The sequence below is a fragment of the Neoarius graeffei genome, chromosome 15 (assembly GCF_027579695.1).
Source record: "Neoarius graeffei isolate fNeoGra1 chromosome 15, fNeoGra1.pri, whole genome shotgun sequence".
Lineage (NCBI taxonomy): Eukaryota > Metazoa > Chordata > Actinopteri > Siluriformes > Ariidae > Neoarius > Neoarius graeffei.
This window is the reverse complement of record NC_083583.1, coordinates 46,938,699-46,964,765: the sequence shown is the minus strand read 5'-3', so window position 1 is coordinate 46,964,765 and position 26,067 is coordinate 46,938,699. Positions and strand designations below refer to the sequence as shown.

At 41.1% G+C, this 26,067-nt stretch overlaps 2 protein-coding genes across 4 annotated transcripts in view; both read right to left on the bottom strand.

The window, feature by feature from the left end:
* The window catches only part of soul4 (heme-binding protein soul4), a 35,912-nt gene extending 30,037 nt beyond the window's left edge, over positions 1 to 5,875 (bottom strand). The window contains exon 1 of the mRNA XM_060941496.1: positions 5,695 to 5,875. The gene's annotated coding sequence lies outside the window, so the exon portion shown is untranslated. The remainder of the gene's footprint in view (positions 1 to 5,694) is intronic.
* A 2,197-nt stretch (positions 5,876 to 8,072) lies between these two features.
* LOC132899527 (kinesin light chain 1-like) overlaps positions 8,073 to 26,067 on the bottom strand; it is a 60,969-nt gene continuing 42,974 nt past the window's right edge. For all 3 annotated transcript variants that reach the window (XM_060941493.1, XM_060941495.1, XM_060941494.1), the window contains exons 12-16: positions 24,802 to 24,910; positions 24,054 to 24,158; positions 10,506 to 10,624; positions 10,061 to 10,121; positions 8,073 to 9,051 (exon numbers count right to left, since the gene is read on the bottom strand). In XM_060941493.1, the coding sequence (XP_060797476.1) occupies positions 8,968 to 9,051; positions 10,061 to 10,121; positions 10,506 to 10,624; positions 24,054 to 24,158; positions 24,802 to 24,910 (478 nt within the window). In that variant the 3' untranslated portion in view covers positions 8,073 to 8,967. The remainder of the gene's footprint in view (positions 9,052 to 10,060; positions 10,122 to 10,505; positions 10,625 to 24,053; positions 24,159 to 24,801; positions 24,911 to 26,067) is intronic.

The window sequence follows — 26,067 nt, the reverse complement described above, 5'->3', positions numbered from 1 at the left end:
TAGTTTAAAGTGATCTTCATTGAAAAGAACAGTGCTTTTCTTTCAAAAATAAGGACATTTCAAAGTGACCCCAAACTTTTGAACGGTAGTGTGTGTATATATATATATATATATATATATATATATATATATATATATATATATATATATACACAAAATGGAATCATTTGCTGACAGCTCAGTCCCCCCCAGTTCAAAAATCCTATCTGCGCCCCTGGTCAAAACCACACATATCAATCTTCTCTTTGTATCGAATCTTCGCTCGAGCGTTCAAATCGTGGTAATACTGAGAAAATTCAGCATTGTTTACAGACACGCTTTCAGCGGCTGCCATCCTAGTTGCTTTGTATATCCACCATCATGGTGGACGCTCATGACATAGCACATTTTGATCACATTGTTGCAAGTCATCTACTGTATACCCATGTTGGTCCTAAACTCCAATACTCAAGGTGGCAATACAATAAAATCAAAGTATAGAATAAGAGCTGCTGTATGCCTTAACTTATAACCACCATTAAACAGGCAACTCACAAGGCGTCTGTAGTTTTAACAGAGCTGGCAAAGTTGTTTGGGGGAAGAAGAAAGGCTTGGGATAGTTTTCCGTGCAATTGCTATCACCTTGCAAGCAACAGAGATATGGAACTTGACAAAAGTATCTGAATATGGATTTCATATATTTGAATGATATCATCACATCACTTTAAACAGAATTCATTTTTGTGGTGTGTTAAATTAATGTACATTTGTGCAAGCATTTTTTTCTTCATTTTGAAATTGACAGGGCTGAGATTTGTCTTTGAAAAACATAACATTTGAAATTACAGTTACAGTTTTGAGACTTTTAAAAAATAAGAACACAAAAACAAATATCAGAAATTCAAATCTCAAACATTCAATTATCCAAAATACAGATTTTATGTAAATTAGTCCAAAGGTGGAGCATCTAGGATCAAACAAATAAAAATATTTTTATGCTCTACTCAAATAGCTGGAAAACATTTACGTCAAATTCACATCAAATCTGTATTATTGATATTTACATTTTTGAAATTAGGACCATAAACTTTAATTTTCAATTATATTATTGTCAAACCCGCAACAGGCTTTCTCTCTGAACAGCGCCTGCAACGAACTGCCTCTCACGTGCACTCTGAACAACGCGTGCCGTTAATGACATGGGCCATCCAAGTGCGATTTAAAATTAAATGTCTTAATACTCATCTCATTATCTCTAGCCGCTTTATCCTGTTCTACAGGGTCGCAGGCAAGCTGGAGCCTATCCCAGCTGACTACGGGCGAAAGGCGGGGTACACCCTGGACAAGTCGCCAGGTCATCACAGGGCTGACACATAGACACAGACAACCATTCACACTCACACCTACCGTCAATTTAGAGTCACCAGTTAACCTAACCTACATGTCTTTGGACTGTGGGGGAAACCGGAGCACCCGGAGGAAACCCACACGGACACGGGGAGAACATGCAAACTCCACACAGAAAGGCCCTCGCCGGCCACGGGGCTTGAACCCAGGACCTTCTTGCTGTGAGGCGACAGCGCTAACCACTACACCACCGTGCCGCCCCATGTCTTAATACTATAATAATAATTTGTTTCAAGTAATTACTTTAGCAGTGAATGGGGCCAGTTATTCATTTATTAACTATGTAGTTAGCCAAGCCAACTACAATAAAATTAGCTAACTAAAGTAGAATATGTCAACAGCTCGGGAGCTAATAGTAATTACTTGTAGCTTTCTGACAAGTAATCTACTCACTCTCAAGGTAACCTAAACATAATCAATTTTTTTCTAAGGTAATGTTAGAACAATTGAAAAACATTACTTCCATGTATTAGATGGGCAAAGGGCGCTGTGCTGAGCTGTGAAATATCTGACACAAGCACAATTCACAGTTCCCACCAAACGCTGTAGTAAATGCATGCGGGTCGTTTCTGACCCATGTGTGTAAACTTGATGTAGAATTACAAAAGCTGTGCTTGTTCATAACTTAAGAAAGGAAAAATAAAAATGATGATTTGTGCTAAACAAAAACAAGATGTTTACTGCATATTTGGAAAAGTAAATGACAAAATGAATTTATTTCAAAAGTATATCATAGAAACACTCAGCCATACATGAAATAACCTGGAAAATGAATGCAGGTCGTTTTTGACCCATGTTGTGCATTAGAAGGGTAGTGATACAAAAAGGGTTTTTATTCCAAAAGTAAGAAAGGAAAAAATAAAATAAGGATGTATGATGATCAAAAACAAGTTAATTGAGGAATACCTTGAATACTGAATGATGGAATTAATTTATTGCAAAGATATAGGAGATAAAAACTTAGCCGGGTCACTTTTGACCCATGTTTTGCATCAAAGGGTTAAGGCCAAAAGCATGTGGACACCTGATCATCACACCATATGTGGTTCTTCCCCAAACTGTTGCCACAAATTGTACAGGGTCTTTGTATGCTGTCGCTTTAAGATTTCCCGTCAATGGAACTAAGGAGCCCAATGGTCCAGCAGGACAACGCCCCTGTGCACAAAAGCCAAAATCTGTAAACACATGGTCTGCAAAGATTAGAGATGAAGAACGCGAGTGTCTTGCACAAGCTGGCCCAGGCTGACTAGTCAATTCCTGTGCACATAAATCTTTCCGAGTGTGAATGTGGAAGCAATCTAAATCAGAGAGGGAAGGAGAGGATTTGCTTCTTCTATGTGTACAGTGGTGCTTGAAAGTTTGTGAACCCTTCAGAATTTTCTATATTTCTGCATACAACCCCGATTCCAAAAAAGTTGGGACAAAGTACAAATTGTAAATAAAAACGGAATGCAATAATTTACAAATCTCAAAAACTGATATTGTATTCACAATAGAACATAGACAACATATCAAATGTCAAAAGTGAGACATTTTGAAATTTCATGCCAAATATTGGCTCATTTGAAATTTCATGACAGCAACACATCTCAAAAAAGTTGGGACAGGGGCAATAAGAGGCTGGAAAAGTTAAAGGTACAAAAAAGGAACAGCTGGAGGACCAAATTGCTACTCATTAGGTCAATTGGCAATAGGTCATTAACATGACTGGGTATAAAAAGAGCATCTTGGAGTGGCAGCGGCTCTCAGAAGTAAAGATGGGAAGAGGATCACCAATCCCCCTAATTCTGCGCCGACAAATAGTGGAGCAATATCAGAAAGGAGTTCGACAGTGTAAAATTGCAAAGAGTTTGAACATATCATCTACAGTGCATAATATCATCAAAAGATTCAGAGAATCTGGAAGAATCTCTGTGCGTGAGGGTCAAGGCCGGAAAACCATACTGGGTGCCCGTGATCTTCGGGCCCTTAGACGGCACTACATCACATACAGGCATGCTTCTGTATTGGAAATCACAAAATGGGCTCAGGAATATTTCCAGAGAACATTATCTGTGAACACAATTCACCGTGCCATCCGATGTTGCCAGCTAAAACCCTATAGTTCAAAGAAGAAGCCGTATCTAAACATGATCCAGAAGCGCAGACGTCTTCTCTGGGCCAAGGCTCATTTAAAATGGACTGTGGCAAAGTGGAAAACTGTTCTGTGGTCAGACGAATCAAAATGTGAAGTTCTTTATGGAAATCAGGGACGCCGTGTCATTCGGACTAAAGAGGAGAAGGACGACCCAAGTTGTTATCAGCGCTCAGTTCAGAAGCCTGCGTCTCTGATGGTATGGGGTTGCATTAGTGCGTGTGGCATGGGCAGCTTACACATCTGGAAAGACACCATCAATGCTGAAAGGTATATCCAGGTTCTAGAGCAACATATGCTCCCATCCAGACGACGTCTCTTTCAGGGAAGACCTTGTATTTTCCAACATGACAATGCCAAACCACATACTGCAGGGGTCATCAAACTACGGCCCGCGGGCCGACTCCGGCCCGCCACCCCCCTTTGACCGGCCCCCCAGCCCCTCTGCCCCCCACCACTTGAACCGGCCCTATGAGGCAATCCCCAAAAGTGGTCATGGCCTATTTTTTTAAATTGCTTTTTGGCAAATAATAACATGTCTGCATCTTGTATTTTGTTGATTTTATCAATTAAAATTGATATTTAGTTATAAAATGAACTATTCATATTTTCCGAATTTTCGTCATATGCTCACAATCAAGCAGTGAAAGGCAGCGCACGCGCAGAAAACTGTCCGTGTTCAGGACAGCAAAATGGCTAGCGGTAAGCGAAAAGTTGACAGAGTGTGCAGAGTTTTTAAAGAACAGTGGACCACCGATTATTTTTTCGTTCAGTGTAAGGACCGTGCAGTTTGTCTTGTATGTAAAGAAAGTGTGTCGGTTTTCGGAATTAATTCAACAAAGTGTAAATTCAATATCATAGTCGCCACTGAAGTCCACTCGATCCTTGTTTACCATCAATGGATCGGTCACTCGTCAAACAGTCCGCCAAAATCCGAGTAGGGAATGGCTGAGCGTAGCTGTCAGTCAAACACAAGTTAGCCAATGGGAATGCATTCCTGGACAGCCCACCCACACGTGAAGTTTGTGCCAAAACTGCAAGCAAAAAGTCAGGGAGCGCAAACGAGAAAGCTGGAATCGCAACCAAAATAAATTACGTCAAACAAAACCGAGAAAGACACGGAACAAAAATAAAAGGTTTCTGAAGAGTAACAGACTGATATTTTGCACGATTACACGAATAATTTGTTTGCCAGTCTAAAAAAATTGACTTTTTTTTGTTTTTTTTGTATTTTGAGTTGTCGTTTTTGTTTGATATTTCAAAAGTATTGTATGAACATTTTGGCACAAAATTGATTCCATAATATTACAGCCGGGCGGCACGGTGGTGTAGTGGTTAGCGCTGTCGCCTCACAGCAAGAAGGTCCGGGTTCGAGCCCCGTGGCCGGCGAGGGCCTTTCTGTGCGGAGTTTGCATGTTCTCCCCGTGTCCGCGTGGGTTTCCTCCGGGTGCTCCGGTTTCCCCCACAGTCCAAAGACATGCAGGTTAGGTTAACTGGTGACTCTAAATTGACCGTAGGTGTGAATGTGAGTGTGAATGGTTGTCTGTGTCTCTGTGTCAGCCCTGTGATGACCTGGCGACTTGTCCAGGGTGTACCCCGCCTTTCGCCCGTAGTCAGCTGGGATAGGCTCCAGCTTGCCTGCGACCCTGTAGAACAGGATAAAGCGGCTAGAGAGAATGAGATGAGAGATTACAGCCTACTGCAGCCCAATAAAACACTTTCACTTGGGTTTTCACAATACAAATGTCTTCAAAAAGTAGGAAACAAGTTGATTCGAAGTCACAGGCTGCATGGTTGAGTAGTTCCAGTCCCTGAAATGGGATTAAACTCAGAGGACGCCGTGTTTTCTCTCTCATTCCATCCTGCGCTTCAATCCCAGGAAAGTAGGTCAACCAGCAGGAAACACAGTACCTGACAGAAAACGCGTTTCTTTCAGCTCACACCAAACGCACCGTGTGTTTACACCAGTGTTTGATCCAGTCGCATGTTTACGGTCATTTAGTAACCAGCTCAGTTGCAGACAACACATCAACCTGTAAACAATGACGTCATAAACACAAGAATAATTACTACAGCCCGATTATACCGCAGACTGCTGCTGTTGTCCACGCACTATACACCGCACACACACTACGCTTGTGTGGAGAGTAATAAACAGTGGTGTAAACACTCACCGGGTCAGGAGGAGATCAGAGCGGAGCGACAGCTGCTGCCCGTCTGCCCGTCTCGCGCTGCACCGTCTGCGATTCGGTGGTCACGTGACCTCCGTCTCCTACCATCCGTGAAGACGAGTGTGAGGGAGAGAACCGTCTGAAGAACGAATCCACGCTGTTCGCTCTTGTCTGATCAGATGCTTATATGAAAACGAATTAACCTGTGATCCACCTTTTAAAGAACTGACTGAATTTCTTTCTTCCTCAGGATTCAGGAGTTTATTGCCAGACAGACAGACAGACAGACAGCAGCTACACCCTACAATCAAATTATTACTCCGTATTTATTATCATAACTATCAACACTGCGTGGTTATCAATATTCAAGAATAGTCTGAGCTAGTCCCAATATACAAGAATAAGTCAAGTCAAGTCAACTTTATTGTCAAATAAAGTTGACTTGACTTGTCACATGCACACAACAGTTTCTTCCCTCAGGCTGTCTCTGAGATGAACAGCTAAAATCCAGATTCATACATCAGTAATATCACTTGCAAAATATCCGCACACTCATACTGTCATTCTGTGCTCACTGTTACTTATATTTATACTTATTTAAATTTACTATTCATCTTTGCACTATGCACCATATTGCACCAAAAGGGAAATCCTTTCTGTGATGAACAGCTAAAATCCAGATTCAGTATATATATATATCAGTAATATCACTTGTAAAATAGGCGGCACGGTGGTGTAGTGGTTAGCGCTGTCGCCTCACAGCAAGAAGGTCCGGGTTCGAGCCCCGTGGCCGGCGAGGGCCTTTCTGTGTGGAGTTTGCATGTTCTCCCCGTGTCCGCGTGGGTTTCCTCCGGGTGCTCCGGTTTCCCCCACAGTCCAAAGACATGCAGGTTAGGTTAACTGGTGACTCTAAATTGAGCGTAGGTGTGAATGTGAGTGTGAATGGTTGTCTGTGTCTATGTGTCAGCCCTGTGATGACCTGGCGACTTGTCCAGGGTGTACCCCGCCTTTCGCCCGTAGTCAGCTGGGATAGGCTCCAGCTTGCCTGCGACCCTGTAGAAGGATAAAGCGGCTAGAGATAATGAGATGAGATGAGATTCCATACTTGACTTACCTGGATTACTTTGCACTATGCACCTATTTTTGTTGTTGTTGTTTGCTTGTTTGTTTGTTTTGTGTATACGCTTTTTTTAAATCTGTTTTGTACTATGAGAGCTAAGTGAACCGGAGTCAAATTCCTCGTGTGTGTCCACATACCTGGCAATTAAAGTGTTTCTGATTTCTGAAATACGCTATACATGCTCGACATACAGCACAGATGAAATATCAGTCCTCTCTGACCCACGGTGCAAACAGGCAATGCAATAAATAAAAATAGAATAATTGAAAAAAACAAACAACAAAATAAACAGTATAAACACTCTAGATAGGAACTAGACATAGACTAAACACTCAAACAATATAAACAGTATAAATAAACAGTATAAACACTAGATAAGAACAAGACATAGACCAAACACTCAGACAATATAAACAGTGTAAACACTAGATAAGAACTACACACAGACTAAACACTCAAACAGACAATATAAACTGTATAAACACTCTAGATATGAACTAGACGTAGACTAAACACTCATATACACACACACACACAAATTGGTTCAAATAACCAAACAGTCAAGGGCACTTGAGGTATAGCAAGTAAACATCTCATCTCATTATCTCTAGCCGCTTTATCCTGTTCTACAGGGTCGCAGGCAAGCTGGAGCCTATCCCAGCTGACTACGGGCGAAAGGCGGGGTACACCCTGAACAAGTCGCCAGGTCATCACAGGGCTGACACACAGACACAGACAACCATTCACACTCACATTCACACCTACGGTCAATTTAGAGTCACCAGTTAACCTAACCTGCATGTCTTTGGACTGTGGGGGAAACCGGAGCACCCGGAGGAAACCCACGCGGACACGGGGAGAACATGCAAACTCCACACAGAAAGGCCCTCGCCGGCCCCGGGGCTCGAACCCAGGACCTTCTTGCTGTGAGGCGACAGCGCTAACCACTACACCACCGTGCCGCCTGGCCAATTCATAAAATTAAAAAAAATCTTTTATCCACTTTCTTTGAAAATGCTGTAGATTATAGTTGGTGCAGTGCTTTACGTTTCAGTACATCAATAGATATTTAAATTTCACTCAGTCAGGATTCAGAGGTGAGATGTCAGAAGCAAGACACCCCCAGAAAAATGTGTTTCATGAAAACTGGAAATGCATAAATATTAGAAAATGGTATCAAACAGAAAACCAGGTAATTGCAAAATGTTGTAAAGATTTACTTATTTTCTCTGCTTGTACATCATGAATTTTGTCCAAGACTTTCGGCAGAAAATGAACTCCACAGGATTTCTGTTCCCATTTTAACACAAAACAATGACATTCACAGCTATGAGGTGTCCAAAAATAATTAATACAGATAAAAACAAAATAAAGCAGAAAAGTTGTGCCTTATTTGAAAGCAAATCAACAGAAATTTCCACAGCACTCATTGCTAGAACAACCATTCAGTCAAATAAACATCTCTCAGTGGCACTGAATAAACTAAACTATACAGATAACGAACAGGTTTTTGAAATCTGTAACGCTGAGTAGCTCATGCAGCATCATGAAGGACAACAACAACCATCTAACATTTGTAATGTCATACTTATTTTTAGTTATAACTTTCCTTGCTTCTATTTCTGTTGAATGTTATTCAACAGAATACTATGCTAATGCTAGGCTACTATTATGAGTGTAGCCCAATGCTATAGTAAATGATTGCTTTCAAAATCATGAACAACAATATACTGTGTAGTAAGTCCATATGACTGTGAACTAAAACAAGCAAACAAACAAACAAACAAAAATCAGTTTTAGGTACCGTGCACATGACCTGTGCTTATATGCCTTATATTTTTCCCTGAGAGATGTGAACATTCAAATGGTGAATGGAGAATCAAAAATAACAACCATTTTCATCAAATAAATCACATTGTACATTCCGTATAAAACTACTGTATAGGCACATCCATTAATTATTGATAACAGTGATCACTGGTTTTAAATTTCAAACATGATTGCAAATTTATAGCACACAAAAACAACCAACAAGTATGAAAACATCACTCGCCTGTACAGTATATGGGACATAGGCAAGAAATATTAATGTTTGCATCAAGATAAAAGAAAAGAATTTGTATGCAAGTAAGTGTGTGTGTGTGTGTGTGTGTGTGCTATTTTCCAGTGCTATCGTACAGCTCCACAGTGCTGGAGCTCAGGGTTCGACTGTCTCTCAGCCTCCTGCTTGCTCTTCCACCCTGTGAACAGGAAAGAGTTTAAGCTTAACTCTCCGAGAGCTACACCTATTTTTTACTCATTTTTGATACCTGTGTTAACAATAAATTAAAAAAAACATAGAAAAATGATCCAAATTCATCAAAATGTGGTGTTTTATATAGTTTTATTCAGATAGGTTGATGATACACACAAACCCCTTGCTGAATGACCAGGATTAAGATTGGTGTAGGAACTTAAGAATAAAGTATAATCGGTCAAAAGATCTTGTTTGAAACCTGCGGTCCTGCTATTTATAGCAGGGATTAGAAATGTTAAATGGAGCAAAAACAACATTTTTTCATTGAATGTAATAAAAAATGTGAACACCTAGTTCCAGAGTGAAAAAAAAAAATGTAAAAGTGCTTAACTGGTTATTTAAAGGCAGGGTTGGTAATTTTGGAGAAACCAGTAAGAGTAATCTAAATATCGAAAGTATTCCACCAAAAAATCCCAGCTCCTCCCTTCAGCCCTCCCTCCAAAGCCAGTCCTCCAAAACACATGAATGCACTGACTACTGCTGGAAGACGAGTCCACGAGAGAGTGTGTGGAGGGGAGCAGTGTAGTGTGGTCCTGTCTCATTCACATGTAAGAAAACACCTCACATTATCATAATGAATACAAATAGGCTATTGTTAATACTTACAGCTGTCAACTAGCCTGCTAGCTTTAGCAATATGCCTGTCTAGCCTTGTGGAAGACTCCGGTCACACGCAATATGTCCTCGAGCAGAGTGCACACAGATCGGCAGGTAGGTAGGCCATACAATCAATTCATTCAGACTGAATGAAATGATTGAACAAGCTTTTTACAACCCTGTGACTGCCATAGATGACATTTTTTTTCCTTTTAATTTGATTTATTCATTGCTGTTGAGATGTAAAGAGAATTTTAAAAAATTTAAAAATCACTTATCCTGTCTTTAACAGCTACATCACTGGCCAAGTGCAATTCTGTTTTCAGGGCTGGTTTATTAACCCTGAATCGTCTTACCTGAAAAGCCTCATCATCTCCGGTCCTGTTCAGGAAATTCAGTGAGGCCGCTCTCTTCAAGCTACATGAGATCAATGATAAAGCGCAGTTGTTATATCTGTATGAGATATACCAAATAGCAAAACGTATTCTGAAATATCATGCAAGGAAAAACACAATTTAACAAAGAAAAGAGGTCAGAAATTCAGGAAAGAGATTCTGTGGTGATCTGTAAACTACGTCTGTCCAGTCTCTTTAAAAACCATGAATTGATAAATAATTTAAAGGAAATATGTGACAAAGTGACAAAGTATGGCAGAGATGGCATATTTATTCAGACTCCCTTTCTGATGTCGAACAACATAGACAGAAAGTACTTTAACAGAAAGTACTTCAGCTGAAAGTAGAATGTGGGATCTTGAATATTTGAATGCCTTTGAGATAGGTAAATAAATGCAAATCTTACTTAGGGTTAGGGGAATCTTGCAGTATCGTGTCCTGCAGTCTCTTCACCAGCATCTCACTGCTTCTGCGCAGCACCTCTCGCATTTTACCCAGAGAACCAGCCCTTTTTAAAATGCCGTTCTACACACACACACACACACACACACACACACACACACACACACACACACACACGGCTATTTGTATAAATTAAGCTAACAACCTCAGAAATGAAGAAGAAACCATTTGGCACCTAACATTTTTCAAATAAACTCTTCAGAGAGAGCGAGAGAGAGAGAGAGAGAGAGAGAGACGTCCCCACAAAACCCCCCTACCTTTTTTCCATTCCAAATCTGTCATATTTTTCATTTCTCATGGGGCATTTGGTCCCCAACATGAAATAAAAACATTAACACACACTCACGAGATACTCATCTCATTATCTCTAGCCGCTTTATCCTGTTCTACAGGGTCGCAGGCAAGCTGGAGCCTATCCCAGCTGACTACAGGCGAAAGGCGGGGTACACCCTGGACAAGTCGCCAGGTCATCACAGGGCTGACACATAGACACAGACAACCATTCGCACTCACATTCACACCTACGGTCAATTTAGAGTCACCAGTTAACCTAACCTGCATGTCTTTGGACTGTGGGGGAAACCGGAGCACCCGGAGGAAACCCACGCGGACACGGGGAGAACATGCAAACTCCGCACAGAAAGGCCCTCGCCGGCCCCGGGGCTCGAACCCAGACCTTCTTGCTGTGAGGCGACAGCGCTAACCACTACACCACCGTGCCGCCCCACATGAGATACTGTTCTTACTTACATGCAAACATTGTACTATATTGTCATATTGTCAATTTATTTAGAAAAGAATTCATATGGACACCATATGGACATCAGCTTACCATATGCAACATCTCTCTCTCTCACACACACACACACACACACACACACACACACACACACACACACACACACACTATCTTTGTGGGGACATTAACTGACATAATACATTCCCTTGCCCCTTACCCTAACCGAATTCGAACCTGAACCCTAAAACAAAGTCTTAACCCTCAAACAGTTATTTCAGGGAGTGAGGACCAGCTAAAATGTCCTCACGTCCCAAAAAATGTCCTAACTCTTAGTACAAAATGCATTCCAGTCCTCAATATGTAGCAAGTACACACACACACACACACCATAAAGGGATGGACGAACAGCTCGGGTCAGTCAGTGCATGCTGGATTACAGCAGTGCTTGTGGTAAACCCTGTTCCCACAGAAACCAAGATGTAGGTCACCACATGAGCGCATGAGAGAAAGCCAATAATCAGCCATCAGAGAGCTCCGGATCAGTCAAATCACTCCTCCTTTGCAATGATAAGCCATTTACTGGTTTGAGTCAGAGACATTAAGAAAGTCCACACAGTGCTGACATGCCATCAACACTGACTTTACTACAGGTAAACACACAGAACACCCTCATGTACAAACAAACACGTTATTCATCCATTCTGTGTTGCGTTAGTTACAAGTAGCTCTGGAGCAATTTCATGTCAGGCTTTTTCCACATCTATACCGATGACTCAACAAGGACCACTGGGGTAATAAGTTGCAGATTTCAATTTCATTGAAATGTCCTCTTGTGTTGTTTGTTCCACACTAAAAGAGCAGTTTTTGAAATTAGCTCCCTCTGCTGCTTGAAAAGTGAATTGCAATTGCAGTGAAAACAAACCCAAACCAACTCCATCCACTTTACTAAAACTTTACATGCATTGTTATTTTCCTTTGATGGAAAACAGAACAGTTCAGAATTGTAAACAGAAACCTAAATTGAAGAAACAAATCTCGATTTTTTTTCTCTAAGGTATCTTTAAAACAAACCCATTATGATGTCTATGCACACTTTTAAGCATTATAATCTGCGCTTTTCATTGTATTGCTCCTTTTTCTTACCTTTACATTTAGCTATTATATTTATTACATGGTACATTCATATGGAAGGATGGATATTTTATATAAAGGTTGTTTAAAGGTCCCATGGCATGATGGTTTGTTGATGCTTTAAACGGGCTCGTGGAGGCTTCCGGATGTTATATCCGCAGCCTTTCTCGAAATGAACCCTCGGCACGTAAATATAGCCTCCTGGGAGAAAGCCCCATTTCAGCGCTTTTCCCAGTGCGTCGTTTTGCTAATGAGAAGCAGGAGGCGGGGAAGGGTAGAGGGTGGGGGCGGGCCATGGGGGGAGGGGGAGGGGCTTGACCAAGCTGCGCACACACATACTCGCTGCTATCAGCGCCTGTAGCCACGCTGCTAAGACGAAACCCCGTTCTCCCTCGGACTCCTTTCGTAAACTCAACGTGACGCAGAGAACAGAGAGTGAGAGTGTTCGGAGTGGTAGTTTACGAACGTATAATACCCTAGGCTTGAACACGCACTCCATAACCAAAGAGGATAGAAGCAGCAACTACAGCAACATATCGCTTATCCAACAGAAGACATGCATTGCGGAGCAATAGTCAAACATAAGCTCATAAGTTACAGTCAATTTCCAGACTAAACTCAGTTTAACAGAGCATGCTGCATGCTCTTTAGTTTTGTAGCGCAGATTACCTGGCTAACTGCAGGAAGCGGTTAGCTGCACAGCTAATGTAGCCATTGCAAGGCTAACACACCGATTTTAAAACACGGCAAAACAACTTAACAGTTATACACTTACTTGTTCGGTGTTTGTGGCTGATGCGGCAGGGATGCTTGGTACGGACCCAGGCTTCAGTGACAGTTGATGTGCAAAATCTGCCCTGTACTGTCCCAAGTTGTGGAAACATTCATCAGGAAAATGCTTCCGACAAACATACACCGTCTTAGGTAGACTCGACGGTGTATTATTGAAGTAAATAAAATTAAGCCACTGCGTCTTCAGGGGCTCTCCCGTCGGCAGTAAAAACAGACTCTTTTCTGTGTTGTCACATCCATATACAGCGCAATTTCCATGTTTCGCTCGCTTAGGTGATGCCATGTTGTTGTGTCCTCTATGGTCTCCTCACTACAACTGGGCGGGGCAATCCATACAGTGGGTGGGAATCCAGAGGGGGGGCGTGGGGATCATCTCCCTTGCTGACGTAGTAAAGGGAAGAGCTTATCAACACGCCGTTTTGACGCGCCATTCTCAAATGTTGGGCATAGTTTGGTTTACACATTATGAAATTTCTAGCCACTGGGGTGACTTAAGAAGGTCAGAGGAACTCATTTTAATGTTAAAAAACCTCAGAAAGTGAAAATTTCATGCCATGGGACCTTTAATGCCAATGGTGATGCCAATAATAAGGCAATACATGCTAGAATGTCTCTTAGCAAAACAAGCCAATTAAATAAAAGTTAAGGCACATTTTAAAATACAAATGCTTCTTTAAATTATAAACATTATTATTAGAGCACTAAGTTTCAACTGTGTTTATGTGTTTACTGTAAGAGCCAACGTGCAGCTGTCATTTTGAACACAGACTTGGAATTTCTTTTGGCCTTTTTCTCAGGCACATTCTTTTCATTTTTAAAGTAAGCTTCTTTTGCAAACACAATGGCTGCTTCCTCCAGTCTGCCTCTCTCAATAGCACAGTCTAAAGCCCAAGAACAGTTTTAAAGCCTTTGCTGCCCCACGTTGAGATGTGCAAATGATGTCTCAAACCTCATCTTAGTTTCTGAAACGCCACAGAAAACACCTTGCCACTCTGGTCTTTCTTAAGCAAATGCACACTAGTACAAAAAGTACAAGAATCAGTGTGGAAAACGAAATGTCTGTATAAGCTTTGACTCATTCAGATAAATATTCCCAAACGTAAAGTCTTATTGCATTAGCAGTAAACCGCATTGGCATCCAACCTATGCAGACTTATTTATAAATTAACCTTTGGCCAAATGTTACACACTTATATTACCCACAGGCAAGTGGAAAAGTGTGGCTCCCTTATTTTACAATTTATCTCCCAGAAAAAGAAATTCATGAGGTCTGTATTAGTTATAGTTTTTCCTTAATTAATAAGTTTAATTAAAAAAATAATATAATTATGGGTGGCACAGAGGTGTAATGGTTAGCACTGTCGCCTCACAGCAAGAAGGTCCTGGGTTCGAGCCCAGCAGCTGGTGAGGGCCTTTCTGTGTGGAGTTTGCATGTTCTCCCCGTGTCTGCGTGGGTTTCCTCCGGGTGCTCCGGTTTCCTCCACAGTCCAAAGACATGCAGGTTAGGCTAATTGGTGGCTCTAAATGGACTGTAAGTGTGAATGGTTGTTTGTCTCTGTGTGTCAGCCCTGCGATGACCTGGCGACTTGTCCAGGGTGTACCCCGCCTCTCGCCCATAGTCAGCTGGGATAGGCTTCAGCTTGCCTGCGACCCTGTAGAACAGGATAAGCAGCTACAGATAATGGATGGATGGAGAGATGGAATATAATTATGGTACTAGCATGTTATCCATTGTAGATTTAACATCTTGTTAAATATATAAAAGTTATTGCGGAGCTCCCTGTGCACAAAGTGTGCAGAGTGAAGCTTCATACTTAAGAGAATATGGTAATGCCTCGACCTGATTTTTGATGGCTTTTGTCACTGTACGACGTCTGTATGTACGTATGAACAACATACGTATACCACCATCGTAAGTGCAAGCCAACGTATGCCATAAACACTTGTCCACCGGACAACGAAATTTGTATCTTTATTTACATGAAATAGATGTGTTTTTATCCAGTGCTTATTTTTAATTTGCTTTTTAAAAAAATAATGTGGAATTATTTACAAACATGCTTTATGGGAAAATATTGATGAAAAAATAGTTTGTTTGTTTTTCATAGCGGGCAATGCATTTTTGCATTGTATGCTTTTTTTCCTGAAAGAATTCCTACTCTGCACACTTATGTAAACATAATTACTGTATAGTTCAATAGCAGCCATGGCCTAAAGGGTTGCTGGTTTGATTCCCTGTACCGGCAGGAAAAGTCCATGACTGAAGTGCCCTTGAGGAAGGCATCCAATCCCCAACTGTTCCCCAAGGCACTGGGTATGTGTATGTGCTCATTGTATGTCGCTCTAGATAAGAGCATCTGCTAAATGCCTGTAATGTAATAGCAATTATGAGCATCTTTATTTCATTTTGGATAATCTAAAACTACGACGGATCAATATAGATTAGATCTTACGTCTGATAATATTCCATCGTAACTATATAGTAATGATGTAAAGTGAAAGTGCTGGTTCACTGCTGTCCACCAGGCACCCAGCAGAGTCACACCATAATAAATGTCATGGTGTTGTTTCTGACACATGGCATGTGGTGTCAAAGAAAGGAATAAACGTGTACTCATAATTGTGATGCGTATCTCATTATTGGTGTCACTGTCACAAAACAATGCAGCAATTTATTGATGTGAAATGCACTCCACTACACAATTCGATGGTTCATGTGCTACAACCCCGATTCCAAAAAAGTTGGGACAAAGTACAAATTGTAAATAAAAACGGAATGCAATAACTTACAAATCTCTAAAACTGATATTGTATTCACAATAGAGCATAGACAACATATCAAATGTCGAAAGTAAGACATTTTGAAATTTCATGCCAAATATTGGCTCATTTGAAATTTCATGACAGCAACACATCTCAAAAAAGCTGGGACAGGGGCAATAAGAGGCTGGAAAAGTTAAAGGTACAAAAAAGGAACAGCTGGAGGACCAAACTGCAACTCATTAGGTCAATTGGCAATAGGTCATTAACATGACTGGGTATAAAAAGAGCATCTTGGAGTGGCAGCGGCTGTCAGAAGTAAAGATGGGAAGAGGATCACCAATCCCCCTAATTCTGCACCGACAAATAGTGGAGCAATATCAGAAAGGAGTTCGACAGTGTAAAATTGCAAAGAGTTTGAACATCATATCATCTACACAGCAAATTCCTCAGTGTTGAATTAACACTTTCAGAGTTAATTTGTGTCCAATTGGACCTATATAAACACAGTAGGGTGTTAAATCAACACTCTGGGTGTTAATTCAACATTGGGGATTTTGCTGTGTACAGTGCATAATATCATCAAAAGATTCAGAGAATCTGGAAGAATCTCTGTGCGTAAGGGTCAAGGCCGGAAAACCATACTGGGTGCCCGTGATCTTCGGGCCCTTAGACGGCACTGCATCACATACAGGCATGCTTCTGTATTGGAAATCACAAAATGGGCTCAGGAATATTTCCAGAGAACATTATCTGTGAACGCAATTCACCGTGCCATCTGCTGTTGCCAGCTAAAACTCTATAGTTCAAAGAAGAAGCCGTATCTAAACATGATCCAGAAGCGCAGACGTCTTCTCTGGGCCAAGGCTCATTTAAAATGGACTGTGGCAAAGTGGAAAACTGTTCTGTGGTCAGACGAATCAAAATTTGAAGTTTTTTATGGAAATCAGGGACGCCGTGTCATTCGGACTAAAGAGGAGAAGGACGACCCAAGTTGTTATCAGCGCTCAGTTCAGAAGCCTGCATCTCTGATGGTATGGGGTTGCATTAGTGCGTGTGGCATGGGCAGCTTACACATCTGGAAAGACACCATCAATGCTGAAAGGTATATCCAGGTTCTAGAGCAACATATGCTCCCATCCAGACGGCGTCTCTTTCAGGGAAGACCTTGCATTTTCCAACATGACAATGCCAAACCACATACTGCATCAATTACAGCATCATGGCTGCGTAGAAGAAGGATCCGGGTACTGAACTGGCCAGACTGCAGTCCAGATCTTTCACCCATAGAAAACATTTAGCGCATCATAAAACGGAAGATACGACAAAAAAGACCTAAGACAATTGAGCAACTAGAATCCTACATTAGACAAGAATGGGTTAACATTCCTATCCCTAAACTTGAGCAACTTGTCTCCTCAGTCCCCAGGCGTTTACAGACTGTTGTAAAGAGAAAAGGGGATGTCTCACAGTGGTAAACATGGCCTTGTCCCAACTTTTTTGAGATGTGTTGTTGTCATGAAATTTAAAATCACCTAATTTTTCTCTTTAAATGATACAGTTTCTCAGTTTAAACATTTGATATGTCATCTATGTTCTATTCTGAATAAAATATGAAATTTTGAAACTTCCACCTCATTGCATTCCGTTTTTATTTACAATTTGTACTTTGTCCCAACTTTTTTGGAATTGGGGTTGTATAATATTAATCACTTTATTCAGGTTGATTTTGTGCCTTTGCAAATATTTTGCTTATACACTTATCAGCAGCTCTGCGATGGATGGATGGATGGATGGATGGATGGATGGATGGATGGATGGATGGATATAATAATATACTGCTATACACTGAACAATGTGAACCTAGACTATCTGCTCTGTTACAGTACAGTGAGTTTTGTGTACCACTACACCTGAGCCATATTGCTTTTCTCTCTAGTTATTATACAAACCATAGTATTCCCCTTTAGCATATCAGGTTCATAAAGTCATTTAGAGTCAGTCAGTAAACACAGGAACATGAGCAGAACAACAAACTGTCTCACAGCACCATACTAAAACCCTTAAGTCCTCCTGACTGATGTCTCTCTTCAGAATGGTCTCATAAAATTTAGCCTTTGGTATTTAACACAGCTATGATCATATATCTAGCCATGAAACTGTAATTTAATCCAACACAAAAGAGCAACAAATACACATAAAGCAAAAGCTGGAGGGAGAAAGAGAAAAGGGAATAACCGAATAAATGACAAGTTTAGAGAGAGAGAGAGATATGCAATGTGATCTGATTTGTTGTGGGATCAAAAGGAGGAAGATGAAAACTTAAAGCATCATACCAAAAGAGAGAAAGCAAGATAAAACAGAGGATAGAGGGAAAGACTAGAGAATGAAGATAGGGAACACACAAAACCTCTAAAACTCAATCCCAATGCAGCAAAAACATAAATGAAATCAGAGCGTTCCATACATGTAACTCAGTAACACAATCTGTATCTGTATGTGTTTCACGCTCCAAATATTCACCTCTGTGTCTGCGTCTGGATTTACAGTAAACTGAGTTGGGCATGGCCTAAACCAGAAGCACTGTAAAGTTCATAATTGGTCTCTGCTAGAGATGGACATTTTGTAAAATGCTGCTCGTGCATTTATTATTTTCATTTGTACCTACCCACAATATATTCTAATAAATTTATTTGGTTCTATTTTCCAGCATGTACACAAACTAGCAGCCTAATTTTAACCATCATGGTCCTGACCAGGCAGTTACTAAGGATGAATACACTCCAAGTACATAACTAAGCTGGTAAGGGTTAAGGATCTTGCTCTTTGGCAGTCTGGGTATTTAAGCTTATAGCCTTCAAGATCAGGACAGTACCCACTTATTTCCAGTGGAGTAAATATCGTTAAAGTTCTTTATATTTGCAGTTTCTTCAATACCCACAGCTTCACAAATGAGTCCGTTTCATCTTGGGTTTGTATTTTGCAGTGATCTAGTTCCAACCACACCATCCACCAAATCCAAATGGGACGACTTAAAATTAACTAGCAACCACATGTCTAATTACATCTCTGTATAACGATGCAGTGCTGAATAAGTATGGGGTGGATCACACTGGTGGTGAAGTTTGGCTTGAGAAGAGAGCAGAACTACTCCTAACGACCCAGATATGACTCTCCTGGCCATACACACATCCTTGTCTTAAAGAAACAGATAAATAACAAATAATATTTAAACAATTTAGCACGTCAATATAGATGTTTAGCTATGACATGTAATGTCTGATATGATTTATAGTATTGCAGTGGAGCTAAGAAGCTAATGTCATTGACTACACTCAGAAAAAAAAGGTTTCTTCAAAGACACTGAAGGATTCTTTAGTTTAACCCTGAGGAAAACTATACCGTAGGGTTTCCCCCCCTTTAGAAAGCTAGAATGTATGGAATAGAGCAGTGGCGGCTGGTAGTCTTTCAAACAGGGGAGGCTGGTCGGTTACGATATTTCCAGATTTTAAAAGAAAAAAGAAAAAACAAATCAATTTTGCCCATACTCTTGCCTCTGATCTGGCTGATTGTTGGCAGGGTCACAAACTGTGAAATAACAGGTTCTTTTGGCCCATTAGCCTACTGTCCAATATACATGATGGTGGTGTGGGGGGGGGTATATTTTAACATTTTATATTTTTAAATTGTGGCATGTTGTTTAAAAATTGATCATTATTGAAAGCAGCTCTTTGTCAGGAACCTCAGCAGTAACAGCAGAGTGTTCTGGAATAGGCACAAGCACTGACCTTGGGAAGCCAAACATAGAGCTGGGTGCCGCACATTTCATTCAAACACACTTTCCCTATATTTTACTTATTTTGACTGAGAAATGTTTTATTGACAATTTTGATAACCCTTCACTTTTAATCCAGATCTGTAGTGTGAAATGTTCTCGCCTGTGTTTTTGTTTAAAATGTTTTCCAAATTGTAGCTGTGTTTAATTCATATCCAGAAAAATATATATTCCAATATAATATACTCAGCATAAACATTTTAAATAGATTCTATATTTTTGGTCCATCCATGACATATTACTAAAGTAGCCTATTTACTGTTGTTGATGTGGGTCACTTGCTGTTAGCCAATTCACTTTCTCGTACCAGGAGAGCTGAAAGGAACGAGTATTATTCCCTACCTTTTTCACCAAGTCAATTTGAGGCGTTGGTCTACCCTGCTCTTTAATTTTAATTTTTTCCTCGAAAGGAAGACTGGCAAATGGCTTCGCCAAAATTAAATCAGCAATGCTTGGCCTCCGTGCGCAGCTTTCTTGCTAGCTGACTAGCCTCCTCAAGTTCAAGTTCAGTCACTCAAATAAATGAAATTTCTGGAACTAAGATAGCAAACTTGATAACACTATATTTACACTTTATTTACAATGAAAATATATACAAACTAAAAAAGCTGGTAGAAACCGTATGTAATGAATGAAATCGAAATGTAAGCTGATCTCTTACAATATACCACACCACTTGCGAATCCGCATGGGACTGAACTGAAATTCACCGCTGCCTGTCTATATTTGAAACGAGCTGTCAATCAAAGAAAATATCCGGCCGCTTTCACCAATCACCAGTCTCCTCACGGAAACTGCCATGTCCCTCCCACTGTGAGGCTGGGAGTCCAGTGGGCAGGCGTTTTTGCAGTATTTGTCCAATAACCGTCTTGCATTTTGAGATTGAAAAGCGCATAGCTCCCAAATGCCATTGAAGTCCACTGAGGCTGGGAGTCAGTGAGACTCCGTGGGCGTGCGTTTTCGAAGTATTTGTCCAATAATCGTCTTGCATTTTGATATTGAAAAGTGCATAGCTCCCAAATGCCATTGAAGTCCACTGAGGCTGGGCTGCATCGCGCTGTCACGAGGGGGAAAAACTCACGCGCACATTAGACGAACTGGGGAAAGTAATAACGGAATGATTTCGCACTGTAGTTGGGTTGAGCACATATATTTCTATGATTCTGGATCTGAAATAGCAATGTTATAACTTTGCTATTTCAGATCCAGAATTTTTAGAGGAGGCTGAGCCTCCCTCGTCTTAGAGCAATCGCCCATGGAATAGAGGTCTTTTTTTTATACCTCAAATACTTTAGCGCTTTAATAATGTCATGCAAAATTACTGCTATAAAAATGATCACTTTGTAGCCAGAAACTGCACATTATGGAGCAGCCATCTTGGACACATAAAATTATGTTTTTCCTCACCAAAATTTGGTATCATTCTGCCCCTTAATCAGCACAGACAGTATTATAAAGCTGGAGGTAGTGCAGATGACAATATAGCTCCACTTTGAGCATAACTTTGAAAATACAGACTGTCCCTCCCTGATATTTCACATTATCGTTTATTTTAAAATAATATTATGTAGCTTGGACTGGTACCCGAAAGAAAACACCCCACCTACATAGAGAGGTACATTACATTACAGGCATTTAGCAGATGCTCTTATCCAGAGCGACATACAACATATCCAGAGCAGCCTGAAGAGCAGTTGGGGGTTAGGTGCCTTCCTCAAGGGCACTTCAGCCATCCCTGCTGGTCCAGGGAATCAAACTGGCAACCTTTTGATCCCAAAGTTGCTTCTCTAACCATTAGGCCATGGTTTCCTCTAAATACAGTTTAGTACTATTGTTTCTGAGGGTGTAGTATGTGAAGTCTTGGGCAAGTATTTACAGAAACAATTTTTAGCTACATTAGCTTTGAATCTCTAGTGCAGAACTGCAAATGACAAAAAGCAAATGTTGGATAACAAACATGTCTTGGCTGATGAACAGAAAATTGCATCATTCTGATTTGTCATCAAATTGTTCCTTTAAGACTGCACTCAGGCAGACAGAATAGAAACAAAATGAACAGTAAATGGTTTTATAATTATAATTGCTCTTCATAACCTTCCTTATTTATTCAATATGTGCCACTCTCTCTCTCTTCCTGTCACACACAAACACACATCATTGAGACGGTAGTGAAGCAGGCAAAAAACAGATAAATTAAATGAGCACTGAATTTTAGTTTTGTTTTTAACATGCAAGTATGAGAGGGGTCAAGCAGTATAACATGGCGAGCAGGGTATTCTTTCAGAAAAAAAAGCCCAGAACACCAGTGTTCATAATAAATATACAGTGGTGCTTGAAAGTTTGTGAACCCTTTAGAATTTTCTATATTTCTGCATAAATATGACCTAAAACATCATCAGATTTTCACACAAGTCCTAAAAGTAGATAACGAGAGCCCAGTTAAACAAATGATACAAAAAATATTATACTTAGTCATTTATTTATTGAGGAAAATGATCCAATATTACATATCTGTGAGTGGCAAAAGTATGTGAACCTCTAGGATTAGCAGTTAATTTGAAGGTGAAATTAGAGTCAGGTGTTTTCAATCAATGGGATGACAATCAGGTGTGAGTGGGCACCCTGTTTTATTTAAAGAACAGGGATCTATCAAAGTCTGAGCTTCACAACACATGTTTGTGGAAGTGTATCATGGCCCGAAGAAAGGAGATTTCTGAGGACCTCAGAAAAAGCGTTGTTGATGCTCATCAGGCTGGAAAAGGTTACAAAACCATCTCTAAAGAGTTTGGACTCCAGCAATCCACAGTCAGACAGATTGTGTACAAATGGAGGAAATTCAAGACCATTGTTACCCTCCCCAGGAGTGGTCGACCAACAAAGATCATTCCAACAGCAAGGCGTGTAATAGTTGGAGAGGTCACAAAGGACCCCAGGGTAACTTCTGAGCAACTGAAGGCCTCTCTCACATTGGCTAATGTTCAACAATGGTGTGCATGGCAGGGTTGCAAGGAGAAAGCCACTGCTCTCCAAAAAGAACATTGCTGCTCGTCTGCAGTTTGCTAAAGATCACATGGACAAGCCAGAAGGCTATTGGAAAAATGTTTTGTGGATGGATGAGAAGAAAATACGTAGAACTTTTTGGTTTAAATGAGAAGCATTATGTTTGGAGAAAGGAAAACACTGCATTCCAGCATAAGAACCTTATCCCATCTGTGAAACATGGTGGTGGTAGTATCATGGTTTGGACCTGTTTTGCTGCATCTGGGCCAGGACGGCTTGCCATCATTGATGGAATAATGAATTCTGAATTATACCAGCGAATTCTAAAGGAAAATGTCAGGACATCTGTCCATGAATTGAATCTCAAGAAAAGGTGGGTCATGCAGCAAGACAACGACCCTAAGCACACAAGTCGTTCTACCAAAGAATGGTTAAAGAAGAATAAAGTTAATGTTTTGGAATGGCCAAGTCAAAGTCCTGACCTTAATCCAATCGAAATGTTGTGGAAGGACCTGAAGCAAGCAGTTCATGTGAGGAAACCCACCAACATCCCAGAGTTGAAGCTGTTCTGTACGGAGGAATGGGCTAAAATTCCTCCAGGCTGGTGTGCAGGACTGATCAACAGTTACCGGAAACATTTAGTTGCAGTTATTGCTGCACAAGGGGGTCACACCAGATACTGAAAGCAAAGGTTCACATACTTTTGCCACTCACAGATATGTAATATTGGATCATTTTCCTCAATAAATAAATGACCAGGTATAATATTTTTGTCTCATTTGTTTAACTGGGTTCTCTTTATCTACTTTTAGGACTTGTGTGAAAATCTGATGATGTTTTAGATCATATTTATGCAGAAATATAGAAAATTCTAAAGGGTTCACAAACTTTCAAGTACCACTGTACACACAATGACTTGCAGGAACAAAGTCCTCCCTGTGGCAGTAGCTAGACTGGGGCTAATTTCTTTCTAGCCCAGACTGTAGTTTCTTTCCCCATTTTTGTGCACTATTGGACATGTATAATCATAAGGACGATGTATACATTTTAGAAATTTTCCTTTAATAGCAAAGCTGATTGTGTTTTGTATGAGAACTCAGGGTCAGTGTGTGTGTGTGTGTGTGTGTGTGTGTGTGCTGTTATGCTGACTGCATAACATTTTACTGTATAGTTTATAATGTACAGGATGAATGTTTAACTGAGATTGTGTGTGTGTGTGAGTGAAAAGCACTCACCCCTCTCCACTCCACATTGCCATCATCTCCAGGCTCATACTTAACAGTGTAATGAGACGAGCTTCTCCTCCGGCTCGCATCCTTCAGAGGCTCCACTGTGGCTCCCTGATTCAGACACACATGCATAATAAACAACATTATTATCCGAGATTAAATGAGTTACTACTGTTGACATAAAATGAAGTTCATCCTTAAAAAAGAGTGAGATTTTTTCCCTTATGCTACACTTCTAAGTAATTTAAGGTCATCATTAATTCAGATTAAAAAATTACTTATCTGAGAAATAAGGTTTATCATCTGATGCATATTGGGTGTGGCATGAAAATTTGGCAATACTACTCTTAGATAAGTGGTGCCAAAGCTGAATACGAGTCCTGAGATGAGCACAGGAACATCTTTATGATTACAGAAGCAGTTCTTTGGCACAAATCGAAAATATCCAGGTGAAATGATCGACTAAAGGAACAGACTCTGGGCAAAGACTGTACTTAGGAACAGCGATTCTTTAGGAAATCCATGTTGGCGCAGCTAGAATATGAGGGGAGGATGAATGAGGGAATCAGTTGAAGAGTGAATAGCTAAAAACAATGAACTGAGGTCCATGGTATGTATTTGTAATGTGCCGGTCATTAGGAACAGATGTGTAACAGGTCATGTGACAGATCAGGTGACAAGACGTTCATTAGTAGATTTGTCCGAGGATTCTGAGAAACGGTGATTGCTTTTGTAGACCTGCAATCTGACTGACCTTTTTGCATGTTGCCATGGTGTACTCCTCCATAATGTCTGCTGCTTCAGTTTTGCCTTGATATCGATACAGAGCTCCGAGACTCCGCATGGCGCTGTTTATTACAGGGCTATGAATAAAATCACAAGCAACACACTTGGTCTAATCCCATTCCTCAGCAAACGCTGTGAACAGTTTGATTATTTTACTCTGTCTCCAAGGCCCAGATAGTTTTCACAGTAAAACTGTACTTCAAGGGTCGAGATTTAACCCCTTAAAACTCCCAGGATGCATCAGTCTTCTAGCTACATTTAAAAAAATATATTTATTATTTTCAATATGGGCGGCACGGTGGTGTAGTGGTTAGCGCTGTCGCCTCACAGCAAGAAGGTCTGGGTTCGAGCCCCGTGGCCGGCGAGGGCCTTTCTGTGTGGAGTTTGCATGTTCTCTCCGTGTCCGTGTGGGTTTCCTCCGGGTGCTCCGGTTTCCCCCACAGTCCAAAGACATGCAGGTTAGGTTAACTGGTGACTCTAAATTGACCGTAGGTGTGAATGTGAGTGTGAATAGTTGTCTGTGTCTATGTGTCAGCCCTGTGATGACCTGGCGACTTGTCCAGGGTGTACCCCGCCTTTCGCCCGTAGTCAGCTGGGATAGGCTCCAGCTTGCCTGCGACCCTGTAGAACAGGATGAAGCGGCTACAGATAATGAATATTTATTATTTTCAATATGGGCGGCACGGTGGTGGAGTGGTTAGCGCTGTCGCCTCACAGCAAGAAGGTCTGGGTTCGAGCCCCGTAGCCGGCGAGGGCCTTTCTGTGTGGAGTTTGCATGTTCTCCCCGTGTCCGCGTGGGTTTCCTCCGGGTGCTCCGGTTTCCCCCACAGTCCAAAGACATGCAGGTTAGGTTAACTGGTGACTCTAAATTGACCGTAGGTGTGAATGTGAGTGTGAATGGTTGTCTGTGTCTATGTGTCAGCCCTGTGATGACCTGGTGACTTGTCCAGGGTGTACCCCGCCTTTCGCCCGTAGTCAGCTGGGATAGGCTCCAGCTTGCCTGCGACCCTGTAGAACAGGATGAAGCGTCTAGAGATAATGAATATTTATTATTTTCAATATGGGCGGCACGGTGGTGGAGTGGTTAGCGCTGTCGCCTCACAGCAAGAAGGTCTGGGTTCGAGCCCCATGGCCGGCGAGGGCCTTTCTGTGTGGAGTTTGCATGTTCTCCCCGTGTCTGTGTGGGTTTCCTCCGGGTGCTCCGGTTTCCCCCACAGTCCAAAGACATGCAGGT